The following is a 22,783-nucleotide window of genomic DNA, read 5'->3' as shown; positions in this document are numbered from 1 at the left end:
GTCTTCCATTCGTAACACTTGGAGTGGTCTTCACAGGGCTCCGTCGTCGCCGGCTGAGACATCGGATCACACCGTCCCTGAGGGTTCGTACAAACGACGGTCCTCTGGCGAACACCTTGACCACATTCTGACGAACACTGAAAAAAAAAAACATTATTAAAATGATTACGGTTTCTGAAAAAAATCTAAAAGTAACTTTATGTTTTTTTCAAGGCAAATACTTTTGTACAGGGTCTAAGTGGACAAGGGTGTTAGTGGGTAAACCATGACGAACAGTTGGTTTAGGAGTTGTCAGGATCGGTACTAATGCCCTTCGGAAACCTTTGTGAGATCAGAGACACTAATGGTTTTCTCATGACGTCAACCCAGACTGATGTCACCGTACCTTGGACCACTCTGAAGCCTCCCACACCGTCAGGCAGAGCCGTCCCTCGCAGCCCTGCAGGACCGGAGGTTTCCCCCCCTGGCAGTACAGGTCTCTGGTGTTGATGACGGAGCCATTCTGTAGGTGGTAAACACAGACCACCACCCTCTGCTGGAGACCTTTACCACATGTAACAGAACAAGGTCCCCACTCTCCCGTCACCCACCTATGAAAAACACAGCCGGTGATTCTTGTTTCTCTGTAGTCACATGGGTGATGAGTCATCGAGTATCGCTGAAGTAATGCATGTTTGAAGTAACAAAGGCCTCCCTACAGACTTCATTTTCAGACAGAAAGTATAACCATCTGAACATGTGCTAATGAAAACAAGATTTCACCTGGGGGCGCTGCACCCTTCGGAGGAGAAACCAAAAAAAAGAATCAACTGAAATGAACTGTGAACTGGATAAAGTCAAAACTAGTCTTAGTGGAGGGGGGGGGGGATGCACTCCAGACGTGTACTGTAGGGTGGTACTTACCGGTACTGGCAGGGGTGAATGTTGCAGGGTCGTACTTGAGGCTGGGGTCGGTTCTCACGTTGACAGTAGCTGTCGTTCACCATCTCCATAGTTTTATTCACAATCTTCATACAGGAAACCAGCGTCCTACGCTCGCCTGAAAAACAACGATGCTACGATGACAAATACTGAGAACTGATTTAAGTCCAACTCATTTTAAACACTGGATCAAACGCTGGCCAAATAGTCTGTGATGGACGGTCGAGTGATTAATATGAACGCGAATAATGATTAATTGCGATTAATTACAAGCAAAGTTTTCAGTTTGTAATCTTTAAAAAGAGCTGCTACTAAAACAAATATTTTTTCATCCCATACATCAATATTAATGTTATCATTTATCCTGGTCTGTCTGTTCAGCAAGAAGTAAAAACTCTCCTGTTCCCCAGGAGCACTAAAAACTACAGCCCCTCCTCCTGTGTGTCCGGTGTTAATCATTGGAGTTTTCAGGGGGGTGTCAACTGCAAAGAGTAATACCCCTAAGGAAAAGAGTACTGAAAAAAAATTAGGCTAAATGTCACAGAAAAGTAAACACATGTGGTTTGAATATTTGTGAAAGCCGTCTGTTGAAAAAATAAAAGCAGATGACATTTAAAAACATGTTTGATTTCTGTGGCCTGACAAAGTCCAGACGAACACGACATTTAATGAAAGAATGAGCGAGGAAAATACTATTTCTAACGACACCATGTGATGTCGTACATATTTATAGGATGTGTGTCAGTGTGTGTGCTACCTCCTCCACACTGGACTGTGCAGTCCTGCCAGCGGCTGTGTGTCCATATATACAGATACTCCTGTTCCCTGTGCTCCTCATTACTCCTGTCCTGAGATGTGTTCAGTAACACGGTGTATTCATAGTGGAATCCATAGCTTTGGTCATGGAAGAGCAAAACCTGAGGACAAGGAACAGGCGTTACCCTCCTGGTTCAGTAGAAGATTCTCTAGTTTGAAAAATCATTTGAATATTCCCAACCAGTGTTCCATACAAGGTCATCAGGTGGAAAAATGATCAAATCTACTTTGAATATTGTAAAAACTGATGAATAATTACAGCAAATATTTTGTCTTTGTTCATCTATGTGACAGTACCAGGCAGAACAATTCCATTCTCTTCTACTAGATGGCAGCAGATGGCTAAAATTACAAATAAGTGAGGCAGGTCTTGGTGTTTGTCTTACCTCAATTCCTGTTAGTATATCAGTCTTGTGTTCAACTAAACAGGCCCAGGTTTCACACTGGCTCAGTTAGTTGTGATTAAAAATGTCCAACAAAGCGTTTTCACAATTCCACCCATGTGGGTAAAAAAAAAAATGTTGATAGTAGAACTTTATAAAGTAATAAACGTTCCCTTCAAAGATCCACGTAAGCAAAAGGACACTTCATAAATGCACTTGCCCCAGACATGGGCTCCAGATCACCAGTTAAAATGGAAACTTCTGACGAGCCATTACACTCCAGACCTGGGCTCACAGCTCTGCCCAAATCAGCTGTGAGGCCTGTCGCCACAGGCTGGGTGTGTGGGATTATCAGATCAGGATTATCAGATCAGGATTATCAGATCAGGATTACCAGGGTTGATACCTCCACAGCTAACATGTAAAATATTTGACTGTCATTATTCAGTTTCTCTTTATTTTTATCTGCATTAGTTAATATACGCATTAGGATCTAGAGGTAAAATATTTGACTGTCATTATTCAGTTTCTCTTTATTTTTATCTGCATTAGTTAATATACGCATTAGGATCTAGAGCAGGGGTGTTGAACATATAGGGCGCGGGCCAAAACTGGTCCACTAGGGGGTTCAATCTGGCTCGCTTGACGAATTTTAAAAGTGAAAAAATGCACTTTATGTTTACGATGTTTTGACAAATTATATTTCCGAAAAGTGAAAAAATGCACTTCATGTTTACGATGTTTTGACATTATATTTCCATAAGTATGAATATTTTCTAATATACCTGATGATATGATTGTCCTGGTCCGGCCCCATAAATATGAATATTTTGATGATATGATTGTCCTGGTCCGGCCCACTTGACACCTAGTCAGGCTGTATGTGGGTCCTGAACCTGATGAGTTTGACACTAGTTTGTCTAGAGTTTAGTGGCTGATCTCAAACCGTACTCGATCTTAACGTGGTGACTTGCCTAATCTTAGTCCTCATCCCCAAAAACAAACAGTCCAATCACCAACACCAGCTGAAATGTGTCCTTTCAATGAAAATAACAGAGGGGGCGCTGTGTTTACCATGAGGTGTAGAGGGGTCTTAGTTGGTCCCTTGGCAGACATCTTCTCCCACAGCCCCCTTCTTACGTAGCGCACTGTGGTTCCCGCCAGCTCGAACTCTCCTGGAAGCTCAATTTTCCAGTCACTGTTGATGGATCTCTTACTGGAGTCTTTGAGAGCTGTGAGAGAGGGACGTCAGGAGAGACAGGTTCTTACCCTGGATCCACTTCTAACAGACACAGTCAAATCATCCCTGCTCCTTCCAGACACCAATATACGAAGTTCATGTACTGGTAGAAATCTAGTACTCCTGGAGCAGTTGGTGTCGTTCCAGAGATCCCAAAGAGGGTTGAAATTAGCACCAAACTATTGACGACCGCTGGGGGAAAAAAAGGGTTTGAACCTGGAACCAGGAGTTCTAGTCTAATTCTATTCAACACTGGGGCCGCAGCCACACAGCCGTACGTAAGTTTCACTCAGATCAGCGGTTTGTTCCAAATTCCAAATACAAAACACAAGAAGTCTACAACATTCCTGTCCGTTCCACACTTCTTTCCTAGATTATTCCTCTGTTTGACAGTCTTTATCAAAGTCTGTCTGTAAACCTTTCTTTTTTCTTTGCAACAAAAGCAGTAGACATTGGTTTACTGTTGCTCCACCAGATCATTTATCCAAAGCGGCTGTAAACACTAGGATGAAAAAGGGCTCTGGGCCAGAAGGGAAATGGAATCCTCACAACTATAACCATCAAACTCTGAAATGAAAGTCGACATTCTGACAATAATTCCAACACTCTGTTGTGGAAATGGATCACTGGTCATATGATCTGGATGGTTATATCAGAGGTGCTGCAGCTTCACAATGTCTATCTAAAGCATAATTGTCAATAATAGAGTGAGTTTTGGAAAACTGCACGGCACATGCCACGTCCAGCTCACATCCTGGCTGGACATCAACTCCTATCAACTTTTAGTGACAGTCAATTTGGGTCAGAAGAAAAACTTTGCTCAAAGTTTGTTTTTTTTCTGTTCTTTGTGTAGTCTGCTTTACATTACTACGGTCATTGTGAAAGATTTTTTTTAGTAAGATTCAATTTTCACAAAACATCCCAATTCGGGGAACATAATTCTTTTCGAGGGTTTTAAAGAATCTACACTGTCTGGTTTGGCGTATTAAATCATCACTACAGCCACTCTCTGTGGGTTCAGTCAAAGCAACACATTCTCTCTGGAATGGACAGAAAAGTCTGCGTCTTCAGCTACTCCCACAACCACTAAAAGGACAGTTCTGGCAGAATGAAGCCTTTGAAGTGGAATCGGAGGTTTTATGAACCCCAGCCAACTGACTACCTAACCACATGTCCAGAGAAACACACTTGCTGCTGTTAAAGTGCCTGGAGCTGTACTTTCCATTAAGTTCTCTCACGGAGAACTCTGAGTTCAGTCCAAGCCTTAAGTGTATTTGTTGGCCGACCCAATCAAAAAAGTATGTTTCGTGAGGTCCAAGACATGATGGACGCAACGTCCCAAACAAGGGCAAGATAGCGATAAACCAGAATTATGTTCGGTATCAGCCTTGAGTTTCAGATGAGCATCCGAAAGGCTCCAGTGGGGGCAGGAGGAAGTTGGAAATAGCATCTGCGGACAAACATTCTAGTGAAGTCCAGGTCAATAAGAACGCACTAAAACACATGGAAATATTTGTCTGCTTTTTCTATCACTGCAAACACAGGGAACAGAAGACAGGGCTGGTAAATAAAGCTCACAGTCGGACGGACATGAAGGCTCTCTGATGGGCTTGGGTTTCTCTGTCTGGAGGAATCTGTCAAATTTATTGATCTACATCCTGCCTTTCTTCAAAAATAAAAAAAAACTGAATGTGCACCACACGGTGTCACTGTTCAAAGGAGAGACCCACTGTTACTTTGTGAAGTCATCACAGCAGATGCTATTGGTAAATATAGAATAAACCTCCAATCGTTAACCACAGATATAAACATAGTATTTACAAGTGTATTTACATGTATATCCTGTGTTGTTCTACTCTAACACTTTTTAAAATTAAAAATTAGGGATGTCTGATAACGTTATCCAACCGATATTATCGTCCGATAAACACTTTACTAAAAATTAGGGATGTCTGATAATGTTATCCAACCGATATTATCGTCCGATATTAGCATTAGCAAGTGTTTTGACAAAATCAGCATATCAAGATCACTGATTGTCATGTTAAGGCTGATGTGACTGGAGTGGCTTCCTGTGCTCCCAACCTTCTGACATCTAAAATCTTGTCCCAAAGTTCTTCTGTATATGATTTTTATAGTGGCTTTTTGAAATAAAAGAAACTTCAGACAAAAACCTGTGGTTTGAGTTTTGTGCACGTCTGCAGCTACAGTCTCTACAACACATGTAAACGTCGTTACCCAGGAAGCTGTGTGAGGGTTTGTCCTCCACAACTTTGATTCTTCTGGCTCCTGCAGGAATAACTACAGCCTCAATGTAGCCTGACGGGGAGACAAAGACAGGGAGTGAAAACATCTTCAGGAAGAACAGGAGCGGGACGAGCTGCTGATGTCTGGGTTCTGTGACAGAGATGCCAACAATCCCTTACAGTCGGGACGGTTATAGAGTCAGGATTTGAAATTTGAAGTTTAGATATGATGGGACATGATCCAGTGATGATCTTTAAACTCGAACAATCACACGGATGGTGGTTAAACCCTAAGATGTCACACAAAGTACAACATGTGCAACGCCGGTATCTTAAGGGTTGGTGTCAGAACTAGACTCTTGCTAAAGACCTGAAGTCCTGAATATCAATCAATTACTAATAATTTGAACTTTATTGATCCCATATTTGATCAGATCAGACCTGCTGTAACAGACCGCCCACTGACAGGCGTCAAGCATGTGGTTCCTTTAGGAATTGAACCCAAGTAACTCTGCTTTCGAGGCAGGCGTGCTAACCGCTATGCTAAGAACCAACAAAAGACCTAAAGAGCTGAAGACCTGAAGACCAAGGTTTCCATCCAGGATCTACAGAACATCATCTCTGTCACACAACCAGCCCCAGCTCTTCACGTCAAAACCCATCAGGACATTCTTTGTACACAGAGCAGCTCAATGTGACAAACTCCACTTAGTCAGAAAAGTTTACTCTTTTAATTAGGTGGCTTTGGTATTGCCTGGAAAAAGACAGGGTCAGTCAAAATGACCTTCACAGAAGTGATAGTTTATACACAGGGTCGGTCAAAATGACCTTCACAGAAGTGATAGAATAATTTGGCGAAGTGAAAACAGAACATTTTTTAATAAAGGTCAAGGTCAAATCAATCTTTTTTTTTAAAATCAGAGCTGCTGATTGAGCTGCTTTGTTCTGTTAGAAAATACACAGCATTACTGACAGACCAGTGTTGAAGACAGCAGGTTATGACTGTGATACTCACCGACAACACACAGTGACACATTTACGTTACAACGCCAGACACGTTGGTTTCTCACGGTGACTGACAGCCACGAATGGGTGACAATAAACACAGACACACCAACAGCAGGACAGAGTTTGTGTCATTAACACAAAGTTTAAAATGCATCGTTTGACATTTTCATATATATACGCAATATTTCAAATAAAATTCAGATTATCCCACTGTTCTACATCGGAACACTGGCTACGTTTGGTTGGGAGTCCCCCACTGTTTCCTAGAGGCATTTGCATTTTAAGAGTTTGCTGTAATGACACAACATTCTGAGTCCAGAACACGTTCACTTTGACCCATATATCTGGACAGCTCGTATACACAGTGACACGATGAATACACAACAAAAACAAACACCACATGTTTCCAAAAGCAAACCCCCCCCCCTGTACCCCTTCCTCTCACCTCCTCCCACCTCCACCCTCCCTGTACACCGTGGATTTAAGACAGATTGCCGTGGGCTCGCCTGGGGTTTAAAGTGGGACATTTGAGGTTTTAAAGCAACACAATGAACTCCTCCTTGAATATTATGACTTGAAAATTAATTTACAGTATACTGTACATCATAGGATTTTGACAACAGCGCCCCCTGTTCACAGACTTTTTTGACTAGATTTCTTTTGAATCTATGACATTATGTAAGTATTTAATTGTGTTTAATATTCTTATATTAATGTTACATCCAGGTTGAAAACAGCAGGCGGTGCAGCCAGGCTGTTGAACCTATTCAGCAGAGGAAGGGTATCCTGTTCGGGGTGGGATAGGGGGGTGTCCGCCCCACCAGTAAAATCTTCATTGGGACTGGGTTTAAAATCCCATCTAAAACTCCTGAAGTCATTGATAAACTCGGCCGATACAGACCAGGATGACTGGAAAATGTTAACAGTTGTTGGGAAAGAGCTTCAGGTTCTCTACGAATACTTTAAAGAACTGTAAAACGAAACGACCGCAAAGAGAAGTGATGCAGTAAAAGCCTACACCCATCTAGAAGTTGTGCACGCTGCCCGGGTGATGAAGAAACCAAGGGAACATTTCATACGTGATTCAGCCCATGTGGGCCAGAAGTCCATTCAGTCTCTTCACCTGCAAAATCCATTCATTAAATGACATTACCACCAGACGGTGTTTGAGGAGACGATCTGAAATGACCGCAGACACCTGCAGGTGGAGCGCAGGAGTCGTTTTTCATTGTGTTGCTTTAAGGAGCAAATGTTAAAAGTGCAGTGTGTGTCAGACTGCTGGGCCGTGAGTGTAACCAGATGTGGGCTCTGTCTATTGAGTGTGAAGTGAGGCTGTAACTGCAGACAACCGTTTCCTCTCGCTCCACCACTGCTCCACCACTTGGCTGGACCAGCCGGCAGAAGGAAACAGCTTGGATGAAAAGAATGCGTCCGAGGCATTCCTCAAGGCTGGGTTATTGGGTAACGGGGTCAAACAGCTGCTTATGTAACTTTAAGCAGGAGCTGGGATTCAGACTACACCTTCCAGGGGAGCCCACGGCACGCTGCTTCTTCTGGTCTACCTACAGCAACACTCCCGACAGCGTAGAAAAGGCACACACACACAAACACACACAGTGCATGCATCTTACATGAGAAACACTTGGGCACAGTTCTGGGTTTAGCCATCACACAGGTAGATACCCTCTTACACTGCCTAGTGGTGACTGGAGGACAAAACAAGCATGTTGAGGGGAGGTCAGACGTCACATGTCATGCTCACTCTCTCTCTCTCTCTCTGTTTCTCTCACACACACATTCACACACATACTCACACAGTTTTTGTGCGTGTGTGCACACTAAGCAGGTAGACATACATACATAGAATGTTCCTGACATCTCACTCTGAGCTTTCATTTCATAGGCTGGTCCTGTGTTTTTCACTACAAACCATATATGAATTCATTTCAGGATGTGATGCGTGGTTAAATTGGAGGACAATTTTTAATCTGAATTTGTCTAAACTCTAATTTATTTTAATCCTAACTCCAAACTAAATCTCTAACCTCAAAATAGACCCTCAGTCAGTGGGGACCTGCAAAATGTCCCCATGAGACCATGCGTCCCTAAAGCAAAGGTAATATTTACCAAACAAGGTCCCCACAAGTATAGCTACACAAAACACACTCTCACACACTGTCCTGGACATAGACACGACAGGACAGTAGTGTAGTTCTCAAACTATGGTGTGTGTACCACTGAGGTTTACATACCTCACTTACCACCTTGAGCTCCATCTAGTGGTAAGTGGGGGAATCACTTTAAAAAAACAAAAACATTTGCTTGTAATCTAATGTGTTGTAAATGAAACAGATAAAAGTCATTTGTCGACTGTAGAATAAAAACAGAATTTGAACACCATTGCTTTTGGTGTAAACATTTTTTTTAAACATTAACAAGAGCTTCTGTTCTAAAAAAAACCCTAACGACAACGAAAAGTGTTTTTGTTTAAACTAAAATACTTTAACAATTGACATGTTGACAGTTTCTGTCTCTAACACATTTCAACATGAAACCAGTGCAGTGTGTGGTTTTTCCACTCTTCCTCAAAAAGGAACAACAAAGGAATAACTGGAGGACAAAACAAGCATGTTGAGGGGAGGTCAGACGTCACATGTCATGCTCACTCTCTCTCTCTCTCTCTGTTTCTCTCACACACACATTCACACACATACTCACACAGTTTTTGTGCGTGTGTGCACACTAAGCAGGTAGACATACATATATAGAATGTTCCTGACATCTCACCCTGAGCTTTCATTTCATAGGCTGGTCATTACAAACCATATATGAATTCATTTCAGGATGTGACGCGTGGTTAAATTGGAGGACAATTTTTAATCTGAATTTGTCTAAACTCTAATTTATTTTAATCCTAACTCCAAACTAAATCTCAAAACCTCAAAATAGACCCTCAGTCAGTGGGGACCTGCAAAATGTCCCCATGAGACCACGCGTCCCTAAAGCAAAGGTAATATTTACCAAACAAGGTCCCCACAAGTATAGCTACACAAAACACACTCTCACACACTGTCCTGGACATAGACACGACAGGACAATAGTGTAGTTCTCAAACTATGGTGTGTGTACCACTGAGGTTTACATACCTCACTTACCACCTTGAGCTCCATCTAGTGGTAAGTGGGGGAATCACTTTAAAAAAACAAAAACATTTGCTTGTAATCTAATGTGTTGTAAATGAAACAGATAAAAGTCATTTGTCGACTGTAGAATAAAAACAGAATTTGAACACCATTGCTTTTGGTGCAAACATTTTTTTTAAACATTAACAAGAGCTTCTGTTCTAAAAAAAACCCTAACGACAACGAAAAGTGTTTTTGTTTAAACTAAAATACTTTAACAATTGACATGTTGACAGTTTCTGTCTCTAACACATTTCAACATGAAACCAGTGCAGTGTGTGGTTTTTCCACTCTTCCTCAAAAAGGAACAACAAAGGAATAAGTACGAGGGAAAGTCATGAAGTTCTTAGACAGATGTCTTCATTTCAGAAAAGGTCAGATTTCAATCCCTGAAAGTCTTTAAAATCAGAGCAAACACCACATTTTCAACCGAACTGGTGGAAAACGTGTTTAAAAATATTAAAGTTTGCGACAGGTTTTGATCAATTGATGTCTTAGAACTTTTTGACTGCAGCTCTTATCACGTTAGCGTCGATAAGTTCCCGGAGCGGTTCGTGTTTCACATCGACGAACATGCAGTTCATCACTGTAACTGAAACAGACTCTGCTCTTTAAGAACCAACTGGAGGGCAATCCTGAGTGGACAGACAGGTGGCAGTGTAGAGCAGTGTCTCGTCTCCGAGTGGAAAATGACATGAGAAGCACGACCGGATCAGAGCAGCTGAGGATCAAGTGGAAGCAGACGCACACTCACCCATTCCTTTGGTGTGGTTGAAGTCTCCCCTCACGATCTTACAGGAGCGGCCGTCTCCGTTGCAGATTCCGCAGCGATCCTCTTTAGCCGAAGAGCCGATGACGCCGTCACAGCCAATTTTCTGACCGTAACAAAAACAGAAAGAAGAGTGAAATGGAAGGTGGAATGACACCCCTCCCCCACATCACCTCATAGGACGAGAAACAGTTCATTTACTTTATGCCCCCCCATCTTGTGCCACCTGGTAGCCCCCCCCCCCATGGTCTACCTAAGGTGCCCGCAAGGTATGTTCTAAAAATAACTAGTCAAAAACAGGGTCTTTTTGAAAAAAGGTTGGTGACCCCTGCTGTAGACCACTGTTTCCCAAAGACTGGCTCCCCGCCCCCCGGGGGGGGCCCAAAGAAGTGTTTTTACCAGAGTTTTTCCAAGCCAGCCTTGGAAAAACCTGCGCCCTCGGTGACCTGACTACGTGCCTCCTCTTTGTCTGCAGCTCACACTCTGCATCATTTCACTTCCTCCCTTCATGAGGATATTAGTGGTTTCCAAAGGCAGGGGCAGGGGCATGGCTGATAGACAGTCTGTACAGACCGACCTGGGACGACTGGCTTTCTTTTGTGCTTTGGACCAGTGGACTTTTCACACTGGAGCCATCACAGGATCATATGGATATATTATTACACCCCCTCCCCTCCCCTGGTCTGGTGTGTGACTGGATGATATCCAGAGAGCAGTGGCGATAAGCACAGATGAGGATTTCTCTCTGCTGCCGGGGAGTGGAAACGCTAGAAAGCTAAGAGAGGAAAAAAAACTCGTCTCCACTGATCGATGAAATGAAAAACTAACCTTTACAGACATTATTGTCATTGTCAATATTGTCGAGAATCTACCAATGTACAGGGTCAAACAGGGTAAAAGTATAAGGTTAGAAAATGGTGCTTTATCTGAATGAATCACGATTAATTGTTATTATTCAACAGCAACTATGTGATTAAATACACAAAAGTATCTCGTTTGACAGCCCTAATAGATCATTTGGGGTGTTTGTTTTTTTTTAACACTGCTGTAAGGCATCAGCACTAACCACTAATCCACTGTGTCGCCATGTGGACATTTTTCCAGATTAATAATTCCATCACTTGGATTAGTGACAAGTAAAAACAGGTGAGAAACACTGACCTCTAGCTGCTGATATTTGTTGCCTTATGAAATGTTGATTAATCGCCATCAACTATAAACGATGGCAATTTATTAATCGTGATTACGCTACAGTTACTCTGTGAATAATTCAATTTGAAAAATAGTTTGACAGACCTTATATTTTAGCTCTTAAGGAGTTTTTTTTTTAATTGTACAGTGTTTGAGGGATACGGCACATACACAAGTCATAGTTGAAACGAGAGTCGTACTTTCTGAGCACATGTGCGTCACTATAATTACATCCATATTTGCCTTCCTGGGCCAGCCTCTCGCTGGTTCCCTCTCTCCCTCTCTTCCCCTGGTTTGGCCTGGAGGTTGGGGAAATTCCTCCCAAATGTACCAGCACTCAATATTTGCCATTGAACACAAAACACTGACATCAGTCCTTCGAAAGATCCAAACAGACCCCAGCGGTGCCCCCATGAGGAGAGGTGGATAGGTTCAGGACAGAGCCCCTGCAGCCACATCTTCACAGCTGTGCTGTGGGAAGTGTGTTTATTGGTCTGTTTATTTCATGACTAATCTCATTCCTATCAATAATCATTCCGTTACTCATACCAGCAGGTCGTGATTAACGCACGCATGTTACAGCGGAGTCTGTCCATGACCTCACTTTATAACAGCACTAAAACCAATGACCTCTTTTACTGCCGTTGTCCTCATTTGCATCGAGCTTTTTAAGAAAAAACATATTAAAACTGTTTATTTACAAACAAACCAGATACAGACGGAGACCCCACATCACAGCAGCCGACATGAGCGTCCTCCATGCCAACAGATCAGAGACACGATGACAAAACAGAGCCTGGAGTTGCAGCTTCAGACTGGTTATATCCCCAACACTACTCATCGGAACAGGCGATGATAAAGACGGAGGGCGAAAAAAACATGGACTGGAATTGGACAAAAATCATTTCATATACTTAAAGCCAACTCAAGTCTTAAGACTCCAGTATCTGTAGAAAATATTAAATACTGTAGAAAAAGAAGAGTTAAAAACCAGAGTATATGGTAAAAACTAGGGACATCCAATAATAATCGTCCTCCTCCCATAGCTGTAACAAATGAACGATAATCAACAAATAACAAATGAACGATAATCAACAAATAACAAATGAACGATAATCAACAAATAACAAATGAACGATAATCAATAAATAACAAATGAACGATAATCAATAAATAACAAATGAACGATAATCAATAAATAACAAATGAACGATAATCAATAAATAACAAATGAACGATAATCAACAAATAACAAATGAACGATAATCAATAAATAACAAATGAACGATAATCAACAAATAACAAATGAACGATAATCAACAAATAACAAATGAACGATAATCAATCCTCCTGTCACTAGATGGCAGCATTCATTCTTACTTAACTAATTTATTTTGGGGGCTTCTGCACACATGGTTAAAAAACAGGCAACCTTAAACCCTTACCTGACATCTCCCATTAACGCACAGGTCAGCTTCGTACGGTCCACACGGGGTCCCGTCCACTACCCTCTCAGCCATCAGGGCGGGGACATCTCTGCCCACCGGGGTGCAGAACAGGGCACACGGCTTGTCTGTTCAAACACAAAGACAGACTCTGTTATCACACATGTACTGCACCACCTTCATGTGCTCCTCTGCCACTCCTGACTTTCATCTGTGCTACAGTGTGTGTGTGTGTGTGTGTGTGTGTGTGTGTGTGTGTGTGTGTCTCACCATCGTTAATAACAGCAGTCAGGAGGTTTCCCTTCTTCTTGTTGGCGTTTCGGTCGTAGGACAGACACTGTAGGTCCCTGAAGCTGGGAGACCCTTTGGGACAAGGAGGACCCTCACAGGCTTTGTGTTCCACACTGGTCTTTTGACAGTGTCGTCCTCCCGGACCAGGCCTATGGACATGTACACACAGACCAACACACACAGACAAATGTTGAGCAATACTGAGGTGAAAATAACAACTGACAGACAGTTGGACGGACAGTTGGACGGACAGTTGGACGGACAGTTGGACGGACGGAGCGTTGACATACGGTGGATTGTCACATTTCCTCTGTCTGAACTGGACTCCAGTTCCACAGGTTCTGCTGCACATGCTCCACTGGCTCCATGGACTCCAGTCTCCGTCCACGTGCTGCGGGATGGGAGTCTTACTGACACATTCACCTGCTCTGCACCACTGACACACACACACACACACACACACACAAAATACATTAACACTCTGTACAAACCTTAAGTCTCTCCTACTGACACACCTGTCTCTTGGAGGACTACTACAGAAGAATAAAATGTTGGACATTGAATATTTCATTCATCGATTAATCATGATTAATCACAATCAATTATGATCACAACAATTAATGATTAATCGTGATCAATTATGTGATCACTATAATCACAATAATCACGATGGACTGTGATTAACATGATAGATTATGATAGTCAAGTATCAAGTACTCGTGCCCTCGAGTCCTACCTTGTCCGCTCCACATTCTGTTCCATCCAGAGGAGGATCCAGTTTGGTCTTACAGGAGGCATCACCCTCTACCAAACACCACAGACCAGCACACATCAAATGCTAACAGACCAACCACCCACACACAAACAATACACAGACACATGGGAGAGACAATGTGTAGCTCGCATAAACACTAGCATAAACATGATGTCATCCTCATCGTCCTGCGGTTTTATTTCCTTGTTTTCTGTGTTTATGTTGGTTTTTGATCAAAATGAAAATCTTCTGTCTGTCTCCTTTCAACTTGTTGATTAACCGCCATTTTGAAACATATGTTCGCATGTGTTGAACTCCCATAAAAGTTGGTCTTTTTTATGTGGCTCCTACACATAGTTTGAGCTCACATCCGTGGAAACCGGACTGATTCCAGCCAGGAAATAACCCAAAAATTTCTCACTTAATAAAACCTACGTCTGCTAAGGTTCGTGATATCTTAAGAATGCTGCTTGTGGATGTTGGCTGCTGCTGCTCCTTGCACCTAAAGAACCTCGTTCAGTCTGGAAACTGTATTTTATTTCCCACAAGAACAGAGAAGTTTCTGGGCTTCTGCTCTCTCTGGGAAGTTTGTGTCACGCAGGAGAATCGGACTAAACGCTTCAAAAACAATTCTTTATACGATGAAAATACTGAAGACACATTAGTACTTAACACTCACTAAGTACTGCAGTTTTAGGATGCTGTAGACTTCACTTCAGGAGATTTATATGAATAACTTTTTTTTCAGAAATCTAAGACATTTATATTGTAATTACTTTTATAAATTGTATAAATACATATTGACATATATTGACAATACTTGTGCGGTGTTCAAATGCTGGTGGAAAAAACATGTCCTTTAGTACTGCAGTACTCTGTACCTCCATGTCACTGCAGAACGTGGCATTAGTTCCAAACAGGATCTGACACTGTTCGTCCACACTGTAGTGCATGCCTGGCAGTTTGGGAGGCAGTCGGACCTGGTATCGACTCCTGGGGTCGGTGTGGAGCAGACAGGAGCTGCCTTTGGACCTGTACAAGGAAAAACATTGAGAATACTGCAAATCAATACTGCAATACGGTGCTGTGTTCTAGCAGAGGCTGGAGTCTGAGTCAGCATGTTTTATGTAAACATTTGAACATCGTAGAATTTTTCAACTCACTCTAGGATGGACTATTTTCTACCGTCAGCGTTCTGTGAGCAGCGGTATGCAGTGACCAGTGTAGTATTTCTCCCCAAATGTTCGACCAATAGAATCTCTAGTAACTCCATCGTCACAGTAGTCACACATGTAAAAAGAAACGTTTAAAGCGACGACTGTTTTTTTTTTTTTTTTTTTTGTGCGGCCTCACTCGAGAATGGAAGCGTTTGCACATTAAGCCTTTTTTCTCACTCTCACTTTAATGAGTTTAACACCAGCTGGGCGAAGCGGGTCAATCATGTTGTTAGATGAAGTGTGAGCTTCATAATGACTCTGCTCCGAGAGAAAATATGTTTCCAATTTCTGGATGTGGTTTTGGTATCAGTGGTTACAGATCATTTGGCCAAGACAGATAAATCACTGTCAGCCGCTTGTTTAATGTGCCATGGGATCAGCGCTAATAAACCGCCTCTCTAACTGGATGCCACTGCTGTTTGCTCACAAATGAATTATTAAATGAACAAAGAAAACATCTGAGCGGAGATCAATCCGTCAGTCCATTAGTGAAAGTGTCGAGGGCAGGATGGTCGATGTGACGAGCACCGAACATAAATCCTGATTTCATATTCACTCAGAACCGGGCCTGGAAACAAGCCCTCGTAATGTTCCTCAAATGTTTGTAGGGCTCTGAGCTCTCGAGGCCCCACCCATGTCTGACTGGCAGACTCTCAGCTTTTTTTTTCACTCTGAATTTTTCAGTGGAATGGCCAGTGGCCAGATGTTACTCAGGAGCTGGAGTCTGATGTGGAGACGATCGACTTCCAGGATCAATTCAGCGTTCAGAGTTTTGTTGTTTTCCACCAGGGAAACTTCACAGTATAATTGCGTAAAATTGCACGAATCCAAGATAATATATGCAAAGCATTATCAGAATCCAGCCATTATGTATTTATACCGCTTATGCAGTGAGAGGTCCCAGGGGGAGCTGGAGCTGACAGGAGCTGACATGAGTGAGAGGAGGATAAGTTCTGGGCAGGTCGTCAGGTCAAGTACGAACACAAACTGTTTATACTCATTCTTACCAACTGTCAGTTCAGGCATTACATTTAGTTGATAATTCAGGTTTTTAGAGGATGATACATTTAAGAAGGGTTCAGGTTTAAGGGTGGTTCTGTCGGGAGAGACAGACAGACACAGTGAGAGCAGAACAGAAACTCTGCTGTTGACGGTGTAACACTGATGTCAGCCACTGATGGTTGGACAAAGGGCGTCATGTTTGTACCAGGCGGTGATGAATAAGAAAACTAAAAAAAAAGAGCCACAAAGCTGGAGGTGGAGCTGCGTTTTACCTGAGGAAGTTCTCCAGATCATCTCGACTGCAGGAGGACCAGGACAGGTCACTGGGGTTTCTGCCTTTCACCCACTCACCAGACATAATATGTGAGTGTCCTTTGCAGGAGGCGTGGTCGTCGTCGTGGCTCATTCCCATGCTGAGGAGACGGGGACGCAAAGACACAATGTTAAGAGAATTTTATCCACAGCTGTCTCCATGGACCGGTGGCGTCTCTCCATCTCTTTGGTCGCAGCAATCTTCTAACATAAGGCAACACGTACGCGTCAACTCCAGCAGAATCCGACCACAGATCTAGAAAAAGCTGAATGGAACAGTGATCCTTCAAGGGGAAGCTGAGTAAAATAAATCAGTCATTCCGACTAAAACATATCTTCAACTTTGTCCTGGTTGAGTCTGGAAGAAGAATTATTTTGAAATATTGCCGGATGATCTTTAATCGAAGAAAGTAAATGACAACAACGACTGGATTCTAAACAGCTGCGGCCCACTACCACCTCGTTCATTAGTCTGTAGAAACCCTGCTCCAGCCACAGTGACCTTTCCGTTGAGAAAGAATCGACCGTCGTGACACAAGATCAAAACTGATCTGATAAACAATCAAACACAGAGAAGAATGAGACTGAAAAAGACTTGGTGTCTGAGTCGATCCTGAGGGTTGGGGGGGGGGGGGTAGAGCAGGAGGATCTGTCTCACCTCTACAAAGGCTAACAGATAATGTACCTCCTCCATCATCCAACCACAAAATCTATTTGATCAATCTGAAGGTGGGACAACAGCTCTGAGGCCGTTCTCCTCACAGCTGTGTTTGATTTCACTGCCCCGTCAGGATCTGCCCCAACAGGATCTGCCCCAACAGGATCTGCCCCAACAGGACCTGCCCCGTCAGGACCTGCCCCGTCAGGATCTGCCCCCGGTGGAGTTCAGAATCTTAAACTCCTTGATAACAAAAAAAAAGTTCCATCCTGTGTGAATGTAATGATAGAACAATGTTGTCCACTGACAAATCGTTTGACCTTTGACCTCCTCCTGTAATCGTTCCACAGAGACAAGGAAAGTCTCCTTCACCCCAGAGAAGAAAGCAGGTTCGTGTTGGTTTGGAGACCCTCGGAGAATCACTGTTTGTTGTCAGAACAAACAGTTCTGAGGGAAAGTGTTTGTGGACCGAAGGCCGAGAAAACTTCACAAGTGTTCAAATTACAGTAGAATGTAAACACGCGGCTCTTATTATTGTTGCAGAGAAACTTTCAAACCTAAAACAACATTCTGTTCAGCTTCTTTGTCCGAAAACACTAAACAAACACAGAGTTCCCAGAGTTCTTTAAGGCAGAAGAACTCGGACCTAAAGAAATGATGGTTTCGATGGTGAACCTGTTGAATCTGACACAACGTTCTCCTTTAATTTTTATGTCAAATAGCAGCTGTAAAACTGTTCCATAGAACTTACTTGTGACCCAGCTCATGAGCAATGGTGAAGGCCAGGTTGAGTCCATTGTCTTCCGCCAACACACACTTCCTCTTGGGACTGCACACACCACCCAGATATGCAATACCTGCAACACAGGAACATCACCGTTTTCTCTTCCAGTTTTTGAAGAACCAGAAGAAAATAGTGAAGGTTGTTCCACAAATCTTCTGTGGACGTGAGCCGGTTCAAACTGGTTCTTGATGTAAATCAAACATCGGGGCTCTGTGAGGTGGACGGCACTGTTTACGACCCCCTTGTTATTCTTTGAAGTATTTCACTTGACACTTGGGTCCAATCAGAAGCTTCACCGCTGGTACTGCACTGATGAAGGATCTGCTTGTACTTCTGAACAGTGTTGACACAATGAACCCTTCTTTTTCAGGACTCTGTAAATCCCCTGAGTGAAATACTTTCTGTACGTCAACCATTAATTCAAATCTTATAAATAATCCCAGACACGGTGATATCATTATAAGAATGGTTTTTCAGAATTGTTTTTTCTTCTGACAGTGAAAAGCCAACAGCACAATGCCTTGGTTTCGCGAAATTTGCTGGAATTGCTCGTAGGGGTAAACGTCAATATCGGCAAGAAGTTAACATTGGACATCCCTAGTTATCGTTGATGTTTTTCTTGCTTCTTGCGTTAGTTATGCTGTTATTGTGGCTCCATGAGTTAGCTGTGATCATGAGTCGTCATACTACATTTCTGCACAAGACTGATGTTTTTTATTGACATTATGAAGTTATTAGGATATGGATGAAGGCCTAGGAGAGGAACACACGGTACGCCAGTGTCATAAAGTCTGGTTAAATGGTGGTTTTGGGGAGAACCCTGGTTGTAGGAGAACAACAGTCTACTCGTAAAACAGGATTAAAAACCGTTATTGACGAGACTTTAATCCAGAATTTCTCTGAAGGGAAAGTTATGTCTGTGTGTGTCTGTGTGTGTGTGTGTGTGTGTGTGTGTGTGTGTGTGTGCAATCACACACTCACTCCCTGGACACTTGGCTTGTGGTCCTCCACGTGAACTGGGCCACAGTAAGTCATTTCACTGCAGCTGGACATAAATTAAATCACTGATGATAATGTAACAATTTGACCAAGATGAGATTTTAAAGAGAAACAGAGAAAAAAAAAAACAAGATAAAGAAAAGTAGAACTCCAGGGAGGGACGGTGCCGTTCAAGTTTGGACTTTTTCAGGCCACATGGCAAGCACACGCATTACTTCACCGACCCATAAAGTAAATGAGGTTTTGAGGATTACTGTCCGTGTGATAAGACAGAGACGTTCTGAAGGAACACAGAACAGCTGGAGGCGTTCAAAGTTATGTCGGCCCATTAGAGAGAGCGGACGTTTAAACTCCAAGATTGATATGAAGCACGGTGTTCTGTCAGTGCTGACGGTGATGTCCGTTCTACTGCTCAGGTCTGCCAGCAGGAAAATATAAAAAACAGGTTCTGGCTCAGCTGCAAAAAGGAAAAAAAAATGTACAGAACATCTGCTAAGGTTTGTGATATCTTCATATTTTGTTTGCTGCTTCATCTTATCCAACACTGTATCGAAATGATGCCTCGCTTGGTAAGAGTTAAGTCAGGGTTAAGTCAGAATTAAGTCAGAGTTAAGTTAGGGTTAAGTCAGAGTTAAGTCAGAGTTAAGTCTTCTCTGGTGTCAGAGGAACTCAGCAGGTGTGAGGTTTACAGAAAATAATAATTTATTCCGGGTCTTTTTACTCAGTCGGATTTTTCGTTGAGATACAATTTTTTTATTATTGTGTTGTGTTTAAATCATGGTTTGACCTCTGCATTTTACACATCACCACAGTCAGCAGGGGGCAGGTTATTGTGTTTAAATCATGGTTTGTGTTTGACCTCTGCATTAACTTACCCATCACCAGCTTAAGCTGGCCGGGGAGCAGTATGTGGAGATGGTACCATGTTCAGAGCACCTCAGTGGTGACTTGGCAGCTGGTGGACTCAAACCTGAAACCTTCCAGACCCAAGTCCGCCTCCTTAACCACCACGCCACCACTGGTGGTGTTCCCTGTTTTGGTCAGCCCAGGTGTTGCTCCATTTCGCTGATGTGTTTTATACATTAACATCCCAGATATATATGACTGTGTTAATTAAACAGCTCCCCCTGCAGTCGACAGTTCCTCCATCAACAAGGACTCTTCAACCATCTGGACATTGTTTAAACATCAACATCCCAGCGCCCACCAAAACTCTCAGTTACACCCTGCTCCAGTTAAGCAAACACAGGAAATAGGCTACAACTCCAAATATTAGCCCAGTCCCAGGCAGGCGTTACCCCTGACCCAGGCTGTGTGAGGTGAAGGTTCCAGACGTTCACCAACAAAGAGATCAGAGCTCAGATCAGAGTCAAGTCTTTGTCAACGAGTCTTCCATCAGACAGTCTGTGTCAGTCTGTGTCAGTCTGTGTCAGTCTGTGTCAGTGACGTCAAGAAACCTTCGACCAACCAGACTGGGCCTGCACGATACGAACAAAATGCGCGAGGTGCCATGACACTAATTCGATATTGCGATGACGATACGACTTCAAGAACCTCAGTCTGTGAAATGTCTCCTCGCTTCAATCCAAAGTGTCGCCAAACTGCAGAGATGCTACTTCTTTTTGCTACAAGAGTTTCCTCTCCGGCCTCCACTTCTTTACTCCTCTGTCTACAAGAAAGTAGCGGGTCTGGCCGTCACCTGATTGGTTAAATGGCCGTCATCTGATTGGCTAAACTGTATGCATGCATAGTCTTTGAGTCAAGGACTGCATCTGATTGGCCGAATGTCAGCTTGCGGGATGTGAAGGCCTGACAAGTGAGTGAAACTGATTGTATTTCAGACCAGCTTTTGTGATGTGTTTATCGCGCACATTCACATCACGACGACAATGAAAATAAGATTGTTTGATTGATTGATTGATTGTATTTCAGACCAGCTTTTGCGATGTGTTTGTCACGCACGTTCACATCACGACGACAATGAAAATAAGATTCACGGTGCAGGGTTACTGTAGACCGGCATAGTGGTTGGTAGATGAGAATAAAGTTCATCTTTGTGTCTCATGTAAACTGTGTATCAGCTTCTTAGCTACAATGTGAAAGGAGAGTCTTCTTTTTTTCATTACACACTAAAAAAAAATTCACCAACTTATTTCATCATCATCACCGTCGTAGTCATCGTCATCATCACCGTCATCATCTCCTCACTTGACACTGACATTATTCCAGTTCCCAATCAAGAAGAATATTCCATTTCACGTATTGAAGATTAAGAGGAGAGAGGAGTAATCACATGAGAACCGGTCTTGGAAACCTTTAACCACTGGAGCTGCAGCTGATTTGACTGATTACAAAATAACTGCATGATGTCACAGGAGTTCTGTGTGCGATGCCTTTCTGTATTTCCCTGTCCCTGGTGAGGCCCGCACCAAACGCTCTGATTAGCTGACGAGTCACGACGACGAGTCACGACGACGAGTCACGCTGACGTGCGATTAAAGTCGTCTGCATAAATTAATAAACACGATAGAATCCCATTAACTTGCCTGGACCTGGTTCTTCTGCTCTGCCCCTAGTGGTGAAACTCCGTGGACCTGTGTTTGATTTTAGTCTCTCAGCAATAACATGTCGTCATCAGCAGGTTCAATCATCATCGACCGGGTCGCTGCGTGTCTGTCATCGACAGTGTGACATGTACGACTAAAAAGAGCGCCCTCTGCACCTGACGTTTGCTGAACGCAAAAGCCCTGGGTCCTCAGCTAGCTCCTGTCAGTGCTAGAAGACTTCAAGTCCCATTTGAGGGCAGTCTTGGTTGTAACTGAAGAGGGCGCCAAACACGATAAGGGCCTCTGTGTCACTGTGCAGTAAAAACAGCCACATGGTGGGATGTTGGACCTGTCAACTGAACAAGTGCGTTCCAAAACAGCTGAATTCAAATCCTGCCATTTCTGAGCAGGGATGATACGTAGACCGTGGCCAGCGACCAATTATTACCAAATTAGTAATAATATATTGATCTAAACCAGCAAATTAATTAAGATAATAAACATTATGGGTTCAAACCCAAACCCAGCCACACACACAGTCAGCAACATCTGCCAAAGGCCGCGATTACGAAAGAAATTATTTTAACAACGTGTGGATGAAATCCAGTAACGAACTATTTTTTTTGTATAAATCATGTCAGTTTTTATTATATAGTGAGGAAGCAACGACCCCAGAGAGGGTATGTTTAAAACGCTCACTCAACCCAATCTCTGTGTGCTTAGTGGAGGAGCTTTTTATTTTTCATTTAGAACAGATCAACAATTGTGGTTTCTTGGAATCTTCTCCGGTTCTGTCTCAAGGCCACGTTTGTGTGTTTCCAGGCGTCCTCTGACTCGTAGCCTGAGACTGCCTGGAGTGAAGGAGCAGGGAGTGGAGGTGAACGTGGGTGGTAGGGCTATTGAAGCAGGACCTTTAATGAGAACTGTGATTATAGTCAGGCTCAAAGTGGGTCACACACTTAGGGCCTGCAGCACAAAGAGCAGGAGTGTTCTCATTGTGCAGGGAGATTAGCAGGCGG

The 22,783-nt window shown here is 43.0% G+C and overlaps 1 protein-coding gene across 1 annotated transcript in view; it reads right to left on the bottom strand.

The window, feature by feature from the left end:
• Positions 1-66: 66 nt before the first annotated feature.
• The window catches only part of adamts17 (ADAM metallopeptidase with thrombospondin type 1 motif, 17), a 42,138-nt gene continuing 19,421 nt past the window's right edge, over positions 67-22,783 (bottom strand). Inside the window, exons 8-22 of the mRNA XM_025055863.1 lie at positions 18,187-18,292; positions 16,738-16,878; positions 16,344-16,559; positions 15,128-15,278; positions 14,229-14,296; positions 13,472-13,641; positions 13,202-13,329; positions 10,551-10,671; positions 5,599-5,679; positions 3,195-3,352; positions 1,679-1,838; positions 904-1,039; positions 386-590; positions 222-234; positions 67-137 (exon numbers count right to left, since the gene is read on the bottom strand). Of these exons, the coding sequence (XP_024911631.1) occupies positions 67-137; positions 222-234; positions 386-590; positions 904-1,039; positions 1,679-1,838; positions 3,195-3,352; positions 5,599-5,679; positions 10,551-10,671; positions 13,202-13,329; positions 13,472-13,641; positions 14,229-14,296; positions 15,128-15,278; positions 16,344-16,559; positions 16,738-16,878; positions 18,187-18,292 (1,925 nt within the window). The remainder of the gene's footprint in view (positions 138-221; positions 235-385; positions 591-903; positions 1,040-1,678; positions 1,839-3,194; positions 3,353-5,598; positions 5,680-10,550; positions 10,672-13,201; positions 13,330-13,471; positions 13,642-14,228; positions 14,297-15,127; positions 15,279-16,343; positions 16,560-16,737; positions 16,879-18,186; positions 18,293-22,783) is intronic.

This window comes from Cynoglossus semilaevis, chromosome 5, assembly GCF_000523025.1.
Source record: "Cynoglossus semilaevis isolate Cse_v1.0 chromosome 5, Cse_v1.0, whole genome shotgun sequence".
In the NCBI taxonomy this organism is placed as follows: Eukaryota; Metazoa; Chordata; class Actinopteri; order Pleuronectiformes; family Cynoglossidae; genus Cynoglossus; species Cynoglossus semilaevis.
Note: the sequence above shows the minus strand (reverse complement) of the source record. Positions and strands in the feature narration are given on the sequence as shown.